General features: G+C 51.9%; 1 protein-coding gene across 2 annotated transcripts; it reads left to right on the top strand.

Moving 5' to 3' along the window:
• Positions 1–5,843: 5,843 nt before the first annotated feature.
• On the top strand, positions 5,844–15,561 carry CDK5RAP3 (CDK5 regulatory subunit associated protein 3). Of its 2 annotated transcripts, XM_059907858.1 has the most exons (14): positions 5,844–5,925; positions 6,166–6,211; positions 8,324–8,455; positions 8,737–8,837; positions 9,201–9,249; positions 9,918–10,096; positions 10,322–10,458; positions 10,622–10,766; positions 11,150–11,260; positions 11,972–12,050; positions 12,623–12,711; positions 14,030–14,235; positions 14,963–15,134; positions 15,225–15,561. In XM_059907858.1, the coding sequence occupies exons 1-14, from the start codon at positions 5,920–5,922 to the stop codon at positions 15,288–15,290; spliced, it is 1,518 nt and encodes a 505-aa protein (XP_059763841.1). In that variant the 5' UTR covers positions 5,844–5,919; the 3' UTR covers positions 15,291–15,561. The 2 variants fall into 2 exon arrangements, with proteins under 2 accessions (XP_059763841.1, XP_059763842.1); XM_059907859.1 differs by lacking the exon at positions 6,166–6,211 and having other exon boundaries at positions 5,865–5,925.
• Positions 15,562–15,796: the final 235 nt, after the last annotated feature.

The following is a 15,796-nucleotide window of genomic DNA, read 5'->3' as shown; positions in this document are numbered from 1 at the left end:
AAAGAATCTTTTTCCAAATAAAGTCACACTCACAGGTTCCAGGGATTTGATGTGGGCATCTTGCGGGTCGGGGGGAGCATTTGTTGGCCTGCCTCACTCTTCATTTTGACCACCTCTGTACTGTCAGACTGTGGTAGACAGTGAGACTCCCCTCATCCCGTGAGGAAGGGCTTGCTGCCTTCCTTGGAGGTTGGCCTCCAGCTGTCAGCTCTTTCAGGACCTGCTGCAGCTGCAGAGAGCACCTCTCCCAAGAGCCTGCCCTTCTGGGGCAGCCTGCATCTGGGGATATAAGGACCAGCCATTTCACCCCCATGAAGGGCAGTCGGAGGGGCAATAGTCACTCCAGAGCTCCCCACCAAATTGACTGAAGCTTTGTCAGGCCCGCATTACAGTTGGATTTCTCCCACTGCTCAATCCTACTTCTGTCTGGTTCCTCTCACAGGAAGTGATCCCTAGTAAGCATCTTGCCCCCCAAACTTCACCTACTTCTGGAGAACACAACCTGGGTCACAGACATTATAATATTTGCCAGTATGATGGAAGTGAAGTAGTAATTTTTGTGTCTTATATATTTTCATTTCCCTAGTGCACTGGATTGAATAGTGTCCCCCAAACTCATGTCCACCTAGAACCCCAGAGTGTGACCTTATTTGGAAATAGGGTCTTTGCAGACGTAATTAGTTAAGCTGAGGACATACTAGATTAGGGCAGGCTTTAAATCCAAGGACTCGTGTCCTTATAGGAGGAGAGAGACAGAAACACGCAGGGAGAATGCCATGTGACGACAGAAGCAGAGATTGAAGTGATGCAGCTGCAAGTCAAGGAACAGCAAGGGTTGTCTGCAACCACCAGAAGCTGGGTGAGTGGCCAGAACAGATTGTCCCTCAGAGCCTTTGGAAGGAATCAACCTTGCTGACACCTTGATAGCAGACTTCTGCCTTCCAGAGCTGTGAGAGAATACATTTCTGTTATTTTAAAGCACCTAGGTAGTGGTAATTTGTTACAGCAGCCCTAGCTAACTATACACCTAGTTACTAGTAAGATTGAGCATCTTTTCATACATGTATTGGTCATTTGGGTATCCTGTCCTCTGAAAGCATCCTTTCTCAACATAGAAAAACTTCTCCACCTCCCCATACGATTGTCGTCCTTCTAGCATGCACCAAAATAATAACAACTGCATTTATGGATTCCTGGACTCTTTGCACAATTCTATAGCTTTCCAGGGGTCTGCTGCCTATTGGTTGGGAACCCTGATCTACAGGATTAAATTTCAACCCTTTGTCATGGATCTGAGTATCCTTCATGCTCTCACCTTGCCAATCTCTTCAACCTAATTTCTCTCTCTATAAACATCCCATGTTCCCACAATAAAGTTCTGGAACAGTCATGCTCTCTCTTACCTATGTGCTTTATCCATGTTATTTACTCCCCCTTCCTAGAATGACACCCATCACTTATACACCGCTCCTCTGTCCTCTCCCTTCTACCACAATTCATTCCCATCCTACCAGACTCAGTTCAAGCGTTACCTCTCCCAGGAGCCTGCTCTGATAGTTTTCCATCCCCATCCCATGCCTTTACCCCCCAGTTGTGTTGGATACTCCCCCTTTCTGTCCCCTTAGCACTCCGAGCATCCCTCTTATTTTGTTTGTATGGATTTTTTAAGCTCTTACTATATATGAACACAGGGCTAGGCTCCGGGTGTGCTGTCAGGGGATTTAGAATGTGGTGGGCCCCTCACACATCATACCATCACTTTCTTTGAGGGCTGGGACCATGTCTTCATGTTAAGGTCCCCAGCACCTTGGCAAACAGTGCTTGACAAATAGAGGGTAACTAACACTGAACTGCATGGGAAAGGAAGCTGATAGATGACCGGTTTGGCAGTGGACTTGGTTTTCCTTCCCTTGGAAGAGCAGATTCCCTCTACCTGCCATGATGGGGATAATGAAATAATGAAATGCAGTGGCATCCTTAGAAGATGAAACCTTGGACCCAATTCATGAAGCCACCCAGTGAGTTGTTTTCCCCCAGATGACTAACAAAGGTGAAGGGATGGGGAGGGCACAGTGGTCAGGGTTTATAGGGCAATTACTGGCCCCAGAGGACGACCCAGCTGACTGGGCCCTCATAGGCCTTCTGGCCTGTGTTAACTCGTGAAGCCAACCAGCCCTGACATCTTCGCCTCAAATTCCTCCCTCTCACTCCAAGTGACTCCAAGTCCTGAGCTGTAGGGGGGAAGTGAGGAATAGAGTTGAAGAATGCACAACCTGCCCCCCAGACCAAGTGATCATGGTCCCCACTCATCACTAAAGACCTTCCTGCACCAGCGGCACCTTCTCTCATTCCTTCCTTCACAAGCATCCATCAAGCACCTGACACTCAACATGGGGTGTCATGCCAGGTGCTAGGGTTACAGAGATGAACAGGACTGTACTCATTGCCCACACGGTGCTCACTGACTAGTTACGGAGACAGACTGAAAAAACCAATCCCGAGACTACACTGTAAGCAGCAAGAGGCCCAGCTGAGGAGGCTGAGTTTCCAGAGTTTTCAGCCCAGCAGGCAGATACACCACACACACGCGTGCACACACACACACACACACACACACACACAGCACAGTCAGTGTGGCTGTGAGCAAACACACACAAGACATGGACCATAAAGTCATAAACCTATGGGAGATAAATGTCTGAATGTCAAGGGTAAGCCCTCCTTTTATGGATATTGCAGGAACATAAGTAATGGGCCTTCTTGCCCGGAATGGGGCGTGGTAAGAAAGAACTCTGGAAAAGGGCAGGGACTGCCAGGGTGAGGGTGCTAAGTGTCTGACACAACCACAGGGGAGAAAGTGGGAATCAGGCCAAAGAGGAGGGAGGAAGAGGCCTGTGCCTGTGGTGGCCGAGCTCTGGTGCTTGAATGGAGCAGGCAGGGCTGCCGGAGAAGCCACATCCCACGGAGAACAAGAATGAGGACTGGCGAGCCACACAGGCCTGGGTTTGGATCCCAGCCTCACCAACTCCAGCTCTATGATCTTGGACAAGTTACTTAATTCCCTAAGCTTTGGCTCCCTTGCCTTTAAAATCTGCCTAATAACAGTACCCACATTATAAGGTTTGTTTGGAAGGATCAAATTCGATAAGGCTTGTAAAACATTTAGATCTACACAGGCACAGGGCACATGACTATCGCTTAATAAGCAAACAAACAACAACAACAAAGGATGCCAAGGCAGTCTGCATACATACCACCCTGGGGCTCTGTGCTTTCCTGTCCAAAGCCGCCACAGGCCTGCTCTATCCTTCCTCACCTTCCTATGTGCTGCCTCACCCCCACCTGCTAAATCAGCAGAGAATTGAGAGATTCACAGCCAGAAGCCTTTCACAGCCTCTCCCTGCCACTTTCCAGATGATGGGAGTCCCGAAGACCTCGATGCCCTGGATGCCAGACCACTTGTGTGCTTATCTGCCCATCGGCCCTGAGGTTCTCTATGGCCTCAGAAAAGGACAGACTGTGCAGATACTGTGCAAAATCCACACTCCTACGCTCTCCGGGGCCACCACCCTGAGGCCAGCAGCCAGGCAGAGCTGTTCTCAAACATCCTTCTGCCCCACATGAGCCACCCGGGGTGCTGCGGGGGCGGGGAGGTGAAGTGCTGGTGGTCTCTGCCTCCACCAACCCACCAGCGCTGGGCCTTCTAGACTCCTCCTGCCCTGCCCTGCCTGTTGGTTCAAGGAGGAAAGATGCACCTTGAGGGTAGGGCAGGGCCATGCTTCCTGGGATGTCCCAGGGAGCCAGGAACTCATACTTGGAGCCCGGTAAGTGTTTGTTTAATCATGGGGGAGCCCCGGCAATTCCTACAGCCTGAGTCAGGACTCTAAGATGGGAGCCAAATTCCCACGAGAGAGCCCTGAAGAGGCCCTTAGTTCTGCCCTATGAACCATTTTTACGGAAGTCTTTCAACCCATTCTATAAAAATAATGATTAATGTTTCATACACACGCATACTCACACCCACACGGTTTGCAGATAATGAGAAAAATCTATGACAGCATGTTGTAAGCTATAAAGAGTTACGTACATCTAGTATGTTTATTTGTTTAGGTTTGTAAATAGAAATACTCTGAGATGGTCAGGATAGGTGTTATCTCCATGTTGAGGAAACCGTGGCTGGCAGAGAGCTTATGGAAATGGTCCAAGATCTCACTGGGCAGGAATCTAGGTCTTCTCGCTGCCCTATCACATCACACAGTTCAATAAAAAATTTACTAAGTTCCAAGTGATGAGACGGGGCAGGGGGGGTGGGAGTGGGGGGTCATTTAGAAAGACCCAGGCAGAACCCCCTTGAGGAGCTAACAACCTGGAAGGGGAGGGATGCAAAATGGCATACCCAGCCCTGTGAGATCCCCAGCCCGCCCTCTCTCCTCACCCTCCCCACTTCTTGCCCAATCTCATGCCCTCTCTCAGCTTCAGCCACCACCTGGACCACAGATCAGTCAGCCTACGGCTCTCCAAAGCTGCATCCCCAGTCCCCTGAACTCCAGAGCTACAGACCCAAGTGCCTCCTGCACACTTGCCACCTGGGGGTCTCCCAGGGCCACCAACCCCACAAATTCAAAGCTGATACGCCCTCCTCCTCAACCCCTGCTCAGCATCCTGCATCCCTGTCTTAGGTGGAGGCACTCGCATCCAACCACCTAGGTGTCATCCTGCTGTCCCCCAACCACACAGCCAATCAAATGCCAAGTCCTGTCCATTTTCCTCCAAAACATCTCTGAAATCCAGTCCTTCTCTTCCTCCTCATGCCTCTGTCCCAGGTCAGGCTCTAACTCCTGCATGATAACCTCCTGACAGTCTTCTCTCCCACGAATCCATCTTCTTTGCAGTCAATCTGTACAGGTCTCTCCTGTCTCAAGGCTCAAACCCTTAAAACCCTCCAATGGTTCCCCTCTGTCTGCAGGGGTGAAGTCCAAGTTCCTTCGTGAGATGATATGATACGATACTACCCTTCCACCTCTACAGTCTGTTGTGCCTCAAACCTTTCACGGCACAGAGGCTGGCCTGCCTGCAGGGCCGGCTTCATACGTGTGAGACCTCTGCAGTTCATATTTTTTAACAAGGGCATTTTAATTTTGCACTGGACCCCGCCAATTATTTTGCTAGTCCTGCCTGCCTGTTTTTCCCTGCACCCCCTTGCAGTTTGTGGCCTGCAAAATTTTGTACAGTCTCCTCCACCCAGAACACCCCTCCCACATCACCCTCTTTCTGCCGCTCTTCTTTTAACACTCAGTTTAGGTGTTATCTTTGGGACGCCTCCCTTGACCCTCCTCCCTCCCCATCCCTGCCCTAATCACACAACACATAGCAGGTGTTCAACACTTGTCTATTACATAAACTGAGAAGGCAATGTGTGACAAGTGCCACAAGAGACCTTCAAACTACGATCGATCGATCGACGGTAAAGCAAGGCAAGGAGAGAGAAGGCATTTCTAACGACCTCCAGGTTCTTCAGGGCGGCGCTAGGACCTTGTCCGCAGACGCGTTAATCCTTGAGCAGAGGGCTCTACTCCTGCCTGGCCGGAAGCGGCCGGGATCGGCTCTTGGGCGCCGCCTGCCGCAATCGCGTCGCCACTGCAGCCCTTTCCTGGCGCCCCCGCCCCTCCACGGCCGTGAGCCCGCCTCGCGCCTCCCATTGGCTGTCTCCTCTTCTCCCGCCCTTCCCGGGCTCAGCCACTCGGAGCCCCGGGGTGGGTGGGGCTTGAAGCCCGGGTGGAGCGCGCGCCCCGATTGGCTCTGAGGAAGGCGGTGACGTGGCCGGAGGAGACCTAAACTGAAGCTCAGCCACACCACCACTGGATTAGTGGTAGGCGGGGCGGGCCTGGGTCGGAGGCCGGAAGCGGAAGTGGAGGAAAGATGCAGGTGGGGGGGACAGTAGCTGGGGAGGTGAGGGGCTGGGGAGGTGAGGGGCTGGGTTGGGACCCCTGAACTGAGTTCAGCCCGCCCGTCCCTGACCTGCTTCCTGGGCTCCCTCCGGCGCGCGGCCCTCCCCGGCCCGTCGTGCTGGCCCCGCAGGGTGGCGGTTGGGTCGGTGAAATGAGCGCGCGAGTGGCTTGTTCGCACCCAGGACTCACGCCCCGTTCCCCGCGTGTTTCCCGCCAGGACCATCAGCACGTGCCCATCGACATCCAGACCAGCAAACTGCTCGGTAGGAGGGGGCACCTCCGCTCAGCCAGCTGTCAGGGGGAGCCCTGGCCCCTTTGCCCCTTGTCACCAACAGCTGGAGCCCCGACGTCCCAAGGCCCCTGTTGAGGCACTGACCACTCGCCCTGTTCTATGCGCCCATCTGTGGCCGGATTGCCCCGCTAAGAGGAGCGGGAAGGAAACAGACATAGAGTCTGTACTTGACCTGTGTTTTCTACTTTAATGTTTATAACATGTGTTGTCAATCATATCTTTCAGGCACAGAGAGGGTGAGGGCTTACCTTAAAGATGGTCAGCTACTGAATGGCAGATCTGAAGTTAGGCAGAACCTAAGTCTGTCAGGTTCCAGTATCTATGCTTTTTGTATTATGCCGAAAAAAAACCTTTTTTTTTAAAAAAAAAAAGGTTCCATCTCCCCTTGATTTTAGGAGGAAGAGGGACATAGATCCAGTTGGAAAGAAAAACCTTTTAGTGGCCAGGCCATCTCCCTGCCATCTGTATCTGATCTATATACCTCCTCCCCAGTTCAGAGCCAGGGAAGGACCTCTTCATTCTGACCCCTCCAGGGCCACGCACAGCTCTTGGGTTTGTTTTTTTATATATATATATAAATGTATTTATTTATTTTTGGCTGCGTTGGGTCTTCGTTGCTGCGCGTGGGCTTTCTCTAGTTGCGGCCAGTGGGGGCTACTCGTTATGGTGCGTGGGCTTCTCTTGTTGCGGAGCACGGGCTCTAGGTGCGCGGGCTACAGTAGTTGTGGCACGTGGGCTCAGTAGTTGTGGCTCACGGGCTCTAGAGCGCAGGCTCAGTAGTTGTGGCGCACGGGCTTAGTTGCTCCACAGCATGTGGGATCTTCCCAGACCAGGGCTCGAACCCGTGTCCCCTGCATTGGCAGGCGGATTCTTAACCACTGCGCCACCAGGGAAGCCCTGGATTAATTGTTTGATGCTGGTTTGTCATTAAGATGACATCTGTTTGCCTCATCTCTTTGCTTCTACTACTGTGACGTCTACAGAATTTTTCTTTCTGAAGATTTTAGAGGACTACAGTGGAGGGAATATAACTGATAACTAATGTGGGCCCTCAGTGTTTGACCAGCTGGCAGATTTATTAACAAGGGCAAGGTGGCCACTTAGTGGAGCTTCTTTAGTTTCATTGCAGATTTTTCTCAGCTCTTCAGCACACGTACACTCTTGATGTCATGAAAAGGAACAATAAAACAACAACCATTTATTGAAAGTTTATTCTATACAAGGTGCTGTTTTATGTGCTTGACATTATGAAAATGAAGATCACTACAATTCATTGAGCCCTTGCCATGTGACACAGCGCTCAGTGTTTTACCTTCATTCCCCCTTGTACTCAGTATCTTTATCATCCCCATTTTACATGTAAGGAAACTGAGGCACAGAGAGGTTGAGAGACTTGCCCAGGAAAGTTGATAATTAGAAGCTAGGACCATCTGACCACAAAGTCTAGCTCTTAGCTCTCTCCGACTGAGGAAATGTACATGGCTCTTATCCACCTATACTCTCTACTAAAAACACAGATCTGGGCCCAGAATCCAGGAGGTCAGTCACATGGGTATTCATGTGTGCAGGATGGTACTTCACTGGTAAGAAGAGACCAGTGTTATCTAGTCCTTAGGGCGCTGTAGGTAGTAGGGGCTTTGCAGTTGTTCATTCATCTGGTATTTGGCATAACTATCTTGTATTTTCCATTGTCATGGTTAATCCCAGCCCTAAGGAAGTGGAAGTTGAATAGTGTCTGCTGTCAGTAAGAAAGATATAATTATCCGTGGAAGCAAAAACATCATGGAGAATATGGTCCAAATTGGCACTTTGATGTCAGGACCAATTTAAAGTTTTACTTTATCCCTGTGTTGAGGCAATCACTTTATAAAAGTCACACTGTGGATGAAGTCAGGTTGCCGGAGTCTGTTTAGCCCCAAGCATCCCTTTGGGCCTGTCTTCGTTCCCATCTTCCCGTGACCCCCACACCTTAACCAATATGAATACAACTTTTAGCCAGTGCCTTAGCATATTTCACTTGAATCAGTGATGGAATTTTGACCATGGGAATGGGAATGCTGTGATTTGGGTGTTTCTCCTGTAGACTGGCTGGTGGACAGAAGGCACTGCAACCTGAAATGGCAGAGTCTGGTGTTGACCATCCGAGAGAAGATCAATGCCGCCATCCAGGACATGCCAGAGAGCCAAGAGATCGCCCAGCTGCTCTCTGGATCCTGTGAGTGCTTTGGGGCTACATTACTGGACACCCCCTCTTTCCTGGGGCGGTATATATCAGCTGAGCTGCTCCCTTTTCTGTAGCCATAGGGCTGACCCCTAAAGAAAGAGAGGTTTTTATTTGGGGTATAGATGCTTGTTTCTTTCAACACAAAATGATGAAGGGGAGAGCTATGCCTGCTAAAGTTACTAGCATATACGTGAGTCAGCCATGCGTGGTGGCCACAGTGGGTGGGGAAGACATTGTAATTCTCAAAGTCTTTGTTCTCCCTTGCTTTCCAGACATTCATTACTTCCACTGCCTAAGAATTGTGGAGCTTCTCAAAGGCACTGAAGCCTCCACAAAAAATATTTTTGGCCGGTACTCTTCACAGCGAATGAAGGCAAGTGTGGGCGACGGTGGTAACACGCAGCTGGAGACCTCCAGTCCAGAGGGTCAGAGCCTGTCTGGTCTCGCTGAGGATCCAGTGGAGACGCCTACATGGAATATTTCCTCAACTTTCTCTCCGTCCCCACAGTTTATGCCAAAAGTAGATCCTACCCCTGGGTTTACATTTGCTTTGGGGATCGCTTGTTGGCACCACACTCTTAAAATAAAGTGGGTGGTCCAGCCAGGATTATGAAGGAGGACGAGGAGTTTGATGTGATGCAGAGACTGGGAGAGCCTCCCGGTTGGGGGACTGAGCTGGGATGCTCTCAGCGGCTGCTGAGTGCTGTTCAGGCCCACTTCCTGTTTCTTTTCTTAGGATTGGCAGGAGATTGTAGCCCTATATGAGAAGGACAACACCTACCTAGGTAAGGTGGCCCAGCCCAGGAGTCCCAGTGTCCATGGCGAGGTCCACTCCCCAAGTTCTGAGACAGTGGGCTTCTAGGAGGCACAGTTCACGTGGGGGAAGAGGCTGGGGTGTAGATGTCTGTGAGGTGGGAAAATAAATTCCACGAAGAGTGTTGGGAGGAGGATGACCACCAGGCAGGTCGTGGGCATTTGCCAAGCAGGTGTGTGCAGATCTTCCACCCGCACCTCCTGGTGACCGACTCCCTCTGCACCCCTGTGCTCCACTGAGCACAAGAGGCACGGGTTGTCCTGGGAGCTGTATCAGGGGCCTGAGGGAGTAACTAAAGGGCTGACTGTAGTTTGGGTTGTGTTTTCTAATAGTGTAAATAATTATAATAGCTAATATTGACCGAACACCTACTAAATGCAAGGAATCGTACTTGTGTTTTATATGGATTCTCTCTCTTGATCTTCATGATAACTATTATTGCTCCTGTTTTGTAGCTGAGGATTGGATTAGAGAGGTTAAATGACTGTCTTAGGTTCCACAGCCAGGAAGGGGAAGAGCTGGGAGGCCAACCCCGTGCTCTTCGCCACCCAACTAGGGTATGTTTGTGCGTGTCCTTGGGGCATGCCTGCCTTATGGTGTGCAGATCTGGGGTGAACTTCCTGGGCCTTTCTTTCTCAGTGGAACTCTCCAGCCTCCTGGTTCGGAACGTCACCTACGAGATCCCCTCCCTGAAGAAGCAGATCGCCAAGTGCCAGCAGCTGCAGCAAGAATACAGCCGCAAGGAGGAGGAGGGCCAGGCGGGGGCTGCCGAGATGCGGGAGCAGTTCTACCACTCGTGCAAGCAGTATGGCATCACGGTGAGCGGCGGGTACTTGCTGTGGCAGGAGGACGGACACCTGGGGCCTCTGTCTGTCTTCCTGGGCCCAACGCCTTTGCTTCTGGGAAGGGCTTCCCTCTCCGCCTGGTTGGGCCCTTCTCAGGCCATTTTCTTGCCTGTCTCTAATCTTCAGGCGTATTCTTTAATCTGTTGTACTCTGCTTCCCACCACTTCTGTCTAAGCCCACCTCGTGGATCCTCTCTAGGGGGACAACGTCCAAAGAGAACTGCTGGCCCTGGTGAAAGACCTGCCGAGTCAGTTGGCTGAGATTGGGGCGGCGGCCCAGTCCCTGGGGGAAGCCATCGACCTGTACCAGGCCTGTGTGGGGTTTGTGTGTGAAAGGTACCGAGGACCTGTTTCTCCCCAGCGGGGGGGACAGTTTAGCTACTTCCCCAGCGGTGCTCTCTTCTCCACTTGTATTTTCCCCACGTGACATTTGAGAGGCCAGGCCCATGCTGGCCTCATGAGTGGGCAGCAGGAAGGTCAGCTGCCTGCTCCGTTGCAGCCCCACAGAGCAGGTGCTGCCGATGCTACGGTTTGTGCAGACGCGGGGGAACTGCACGGTGTATGAGTGGAGGACGGGCACGGAGCCCTCGGTGGTGGAGCGGCCGCACCTCGAGGAGCCCCCTGAGCAGGTGGAAGAAGACGCGGTAAGACAGGCCTAGTAAGAGCCGCTTCCTCCCCTCCTACGCCGTCCACACCCCACTTGAATTCAGAGTCCAGAGGGAAGAAAGGTGTATTCCTGTGAGAGAAACTGTAGGTGGAAGGGCCCAGAAGGCCCTACCCCTTTATTTTTCTGGCTTTCTTGAGACCAGAGAATAGATGAGTTCTGAAGAGGCTCAGCAAGCTGGTCAACTTTGAACTGGGACCCTTTCCGTCCCCTGAGCTCTCTGAAGATGGGCTCTCCTTTGGAAACTTGGAGGCCATTATGCTTAAACAGCGCACTCCCTACTGAAGCAGCTGAGGCCTAGGGGAAGGCATCCCCCTTTATTCACCCATCTTCTGCGAGCTAACACTTTTTTCCCCCTTCCAGATTGACTGGGGCGACTTTGGGGTGGAGGTGGCGTCTGAAGGGGCTGACTCTGGCATCTCTGCCCAGGCTGCTGGAATTGACTGGGGCATCTCCCTGGAATCGGACTCAAAGGTTAGGATGCCCTCTCGGTCCATCTCTCTGAGGACCTTCTGTGATTGCTGCTTTGGTGATAAGAAAAGTGTTGTCTCTGTCTTTAAAGACATCACATGAAGTTCATAGTTCTTGGATCAGGTGTAGTCCAGTGTGGGGCAGAGTTTCCAAAGTGACATATCAGAGGTTTGACCTCTTTCTTCTGGTGTTCGGGGCAGGTATGGGGATATAGGCAGGTGGTACCTACATGCACGGGCCCATAGTGCCATCTTTGCCACCTCCATCAGGGCTGCAATGTGCCGTCATTGAATTTTTTTTTTTTTTTTAGAGCAATTTTCTTTTTTTTTTTTTTTAATTTATTTACTTTTGGCTGCGTTGGGTCTTCGTTGCTGCACGCGGGCTTTCTCTAGTTGTGGTGAGCGGGGGCTACTCTTCATTGCGATGTGCAGGCTTCTCATTGTGTTGGCTTCTCTTGTTGCGGAGCGCAGGCTTCAGTAGTTGTGGCGCACGGGCTCAGTAGTTGTGGCGCACGGCCTTAGTTGCTCTGCGACACGTGGGATCTTCCCGGACCAGGGCTCAAACCCGTGTCCCCTGCATTGGCAGGCGGATTCTTAACCACTGCGCCACCAGGGAAGCCCCGTCATTGAACTTTTGAGGGCTTTGGTTTATTCCGGCTCCCTTTGCTGGGGAAAGTTCTCCCAACACTGCTGGGGTTCTTTACTCTCCACCCAGGAAGCTGGGGGTGATGAGATAGACTGGGGAGACGATGCTGCTGCCCTGCAGATCACCGTGCTGGAAGCCGGAACCCAGGGTGAGTGCACCCCTCCCTGCAGCCCTGGCAGAGCCTGCCCCCGTGTCTCCAGAAGCAAAGAAAAAGTACACTGCCAAGATTGGGCTTCTCGGACGTTTACCTGTTTTTTCAAAATCTTGATGATGTGAGCGCAGGCGGATAGAGAGAAGTTCTTAAAATTAAATCTAGAAACTCTCAACTTTCTGGATACTGGATGTGGGTCAGCTGTTCTCTGGGGAGGTCCGAGAGGGCTGATAGGCTCTGAGGCCTGACCTGGCCCCCGCTCCCCACAAGCTGAGAGTAGGGATCTGAGCCACTAGAGGGCAGTGCAGGATGAGACTTCACGCCCACTAGAGCGAAGGAACTTTCCATTCTTTGGAACTCAGCTCTGTGGTCCTCCTCACAGACTTGGGTTGGCACTAGTGCCTGATTAGGGCTGAGACAAATGGGAAAGGGTAACCCTTCCCACTTGGGTTGGAACAGGAAGTGGCCTTAGTGCAGTGTCTGTGTCTATATTAACCCACCAAGACTTCTCAAACTGAGAGTCTTCTCCAGTCCTCAGCAACTATGTCACTTCTCTCTCTTCCTGGCAGCTCCCAAAGGTGTTGCTAGGGGCCCAGATGCTCTGACACTTCTTGAATACCCTGAGACCCGGAATCAGTTCATCGATGAGCTTATGGAGGTACCTTTGTCCTCTGGGTGATGCGGGGGGAGGCCTGGCACCAGCATAGGTGGCATTGCTCCAGATACCTTACTTGACCCTTCCTTTTTGTGTAAGGGTGCTGAGCACTTTCCTTGTTCTGGAGCAGGGACTCACATATTAGGATGCTCCCCCATTCATTCAACTGTGTTTATCATGTACTTCCTAAGCCCCTGGCACTGTCTGAGGTGCTGAGCAGTGAACAAATCAAAGTCCTTGACCTCATGGATCTTATATCCTAGTGGGGAAGGCAGACAAGAAACAAGACAAACAAGTAAAATATGTAGTATGTCAGGTGTTAACATAAGTGCCATGGAAAAAGAGAGCTGGGGAGGGAGATGGGGTTACTGGGAAGGGCTGCAGTTTTATGTTGGTGGTCAGGGAAGGTCTTGTTGCCAAGGTGACCAGTAAGTCAAGACCTGCAGGGGGTGCAGAGAGAGCCATGCTGATATCTGGCAGAAGAGCTTTCCAGGCAAGGGGAGCAACGCAGAAGCTTTGAGGTGGGAGGTGTCCTGCACGTGTGATGAACAAGGAGGCCACTGTGGCTGAGCAGGGGAGCTGGGGGAAGTAGAAGAGCCCAGAGAGTTGAAGGGAGTCGGAAATTTGGCTTTTACTCTGCGGGAACTGGGAAGCTGTTGGAGGTTTGGAGCGACATGTTCTCATTTGTGTTTTAGTATCATTCCTGTGGCTAAAGTATCCAGCAACCTAGAGTAAGGAGCCAGTGTTCTCGGATCTTCTTTCTGGGACTGGGAAGCGGGGGGCTTGTCTTTGTTAATCTCTGGGTCTGTCCACTTCTCGGTGGCCTGCTGGCTGGGGAGGGCCTCATGGAAGGCCTTGTCCTCACCAGTCTAGTTCAAGTTTCCGTGGTCCAATAAAAGTGACAAGATATGTGGCTGGTTCTCAGATTCTTCCCAGCCTTTTCTTAATCCAGGGCTTCTCAAACATGGATTCCTATTCCCTGAATCTCATTCTTCCCATGGAGAGAAAATACCTTCACTGGGCAGAGAGAACCCTTTGAATCTCTGCATCGTAGTTATGTGCCCCATAGCCTGGGAGGAAGGAGAGGGGTCCAGGGCCAGGTAAGGCCTGAGACAGCAATGAGGGACTGAAGGGTGATGGTGGAGGCTGCCCCAAACTCCCACGTTATAGTTGGTGAGTTTTTAGCAATAAAAATGTTCAGAGGAAATAACTGCTCCTCAACCAGAATCTAACCCTCACCTTATTCTTCATTTTGACCAGCCTGAGGGCCTAGCTTCTGAGTTCTTTTCTCGGTTTGAACCAAATCCTCTTCTGTCCTCAGCTTGAGATCTTCTTGTCCCAGAGAGCAGTGGAGATGAGTGAGGAGGCAGACATCCTGTCCGTGAGCCAGTTCCAGCTGGCTCCAGCCATCCTGCAGGGCCAGACCAAAGCAAAGATGGTCACCATGGTGTCGGCACTGCAGGATCTGATTGGCCGGCTCACCAGTCTTCGAATGCAACACCTGTTTATGATCATGGCCTCACCAAGGTCTGGCTTTCCCCTTGTTGTTGGGCTGTTCAAGGGCATGCTGCAGGGCCCTGCCATCTCGGGCAGCCCTGACTCCTTTTTTTTTTATAAATGTATTTTCTTCCTTCCTTCCTTCCTTCCTTCCTCCCTTCCTTTTTTCCTTCCTTCCGTGTTGGGTCTTCATTGCTGCGCACGGGCTTTCTCTAGTGGCGACAAGCAGGGGCTTCTCATTGCGGTGGCTTCTTGTGTTGCGGAGCACGGGCTCTAGGCACGTGGGCTTCAGTAGTTGTGGCTCGCGGGCTCTAGAGCGCAGGCTCGGTAGTTGTGGTGCACGGGCTTAGTTGCCCCGCGGCATGTGGGATCTTCCCAGACCAGGGCTCGAACCCGTGTCTCCTGCATTGGCAGGCAGATTCTTAACCACTGTGCCACCAGGGAAGCCCCAGCCCTGACTCCTTGTTTCCTCATCTCCATGACCCCTTAGACCTCATCCCTTCCTCCCATAACTGCACCATCCCAACTGGGGATGGCGGTTCTCTTTGGGGCAAGATGGGATGGTTTGAGGTATGCAGGCAGAATCTGCTTCCCCTGTAGGATGGGGAAGCGGGAGTGGTACTCCTTGCAAGAAAGGATTGAAGGATGTGGAGGCTGAGAGGTCAATTAGAGACTTGGTTTCCTGAGCCTCAGCAGTTGGATGGGGACACCCAGGTTGCACAGCAACACCGAACCCTTACCTGAGTGCCCGGCCCAGGTATGTGGACCGAGTGACTGAGCTCCTCCAGCAGAAGCTGAAGCAGTCCCAGCTGCTGGTTTTGAAGAAAGAGCTGATGCTGCAGAAGCAGCAGGAAGCCCTTCGGGAGCAGGCGGCTCTGGAGCCCAAGCTGGACCTGCTGCTGGAGAAGACCAAGGAGCTGCAGAAGCTGGTGAGACAGGAAAGGCAAACCCGCCCAGTTGCTGCAGAATGAGGTCCCTTTGTCTCTGCTTCCTGCCCACTCTGTATCACTGTCTTTCAGATTGAAGCTGACATTTCGAAAAGGTACAATGGGCGCCCCGTGAACCTGATGGGAACCTCTCTGTGACACGCTCCCCGTTCTTCCTGCCTGTCTTCTCAGCCTTCAGGATGGAGGAGGGACAGCCAGGGGCCCTTCCCAGCCAGAGACTAGGCTGACTGGAGGACGGAAAGCCCCATGATGGAACCATCACCCAGATGGTTACCTTGGCACTCACTGTACTCTCTGCAAGAAGCTGTCTTAATTGGTCCTGTGACCCATCAGCCTCAAACCACAGCTTCTGCTCTTTCTCATTATCTAGTTGGACTTAATAAAAGAGGAAGGGACTCTTGTTTCACTACTGATAGTGCCGTTCTCCGGTCCTGGGGTTGAGGCTGCATGGGGTTCTTGATCCTGTGGAGTGCCAGGTTGGGGACTTTTCCTCTTTGCTTCTGGTGGCCGGGGGGGCCGGAGGGGGGCCCGATTAGTATCTACAAATGGTTCAGCAAGGGGCTCTGGGGTAGCTGAGTCAGCTGGGCCCCTTTCTCTCCATAGCCAGGCCCAGACTGCCCCACTCAGGCCAGAAGCCCAAGGGG

The sequence above is a fragment of the Balaenoptera ricei genome, chromosome 20 (assembly GCF_028023285.1).
Source record: "Balaenoptera ricei isolate mBalRic1 chromosome 20, mBalRic1.hap2, whole genome shotgun sequence".
NCBI lineage: Eukaryota > Metazoa > Chordata > Mammalia > Artiodactyla > Balaenopteridae > Balaenoptera > Balaenoptera ricei.
This window is presented reverse-complemented; position numbering and strand designations above follow the sequence as displayed.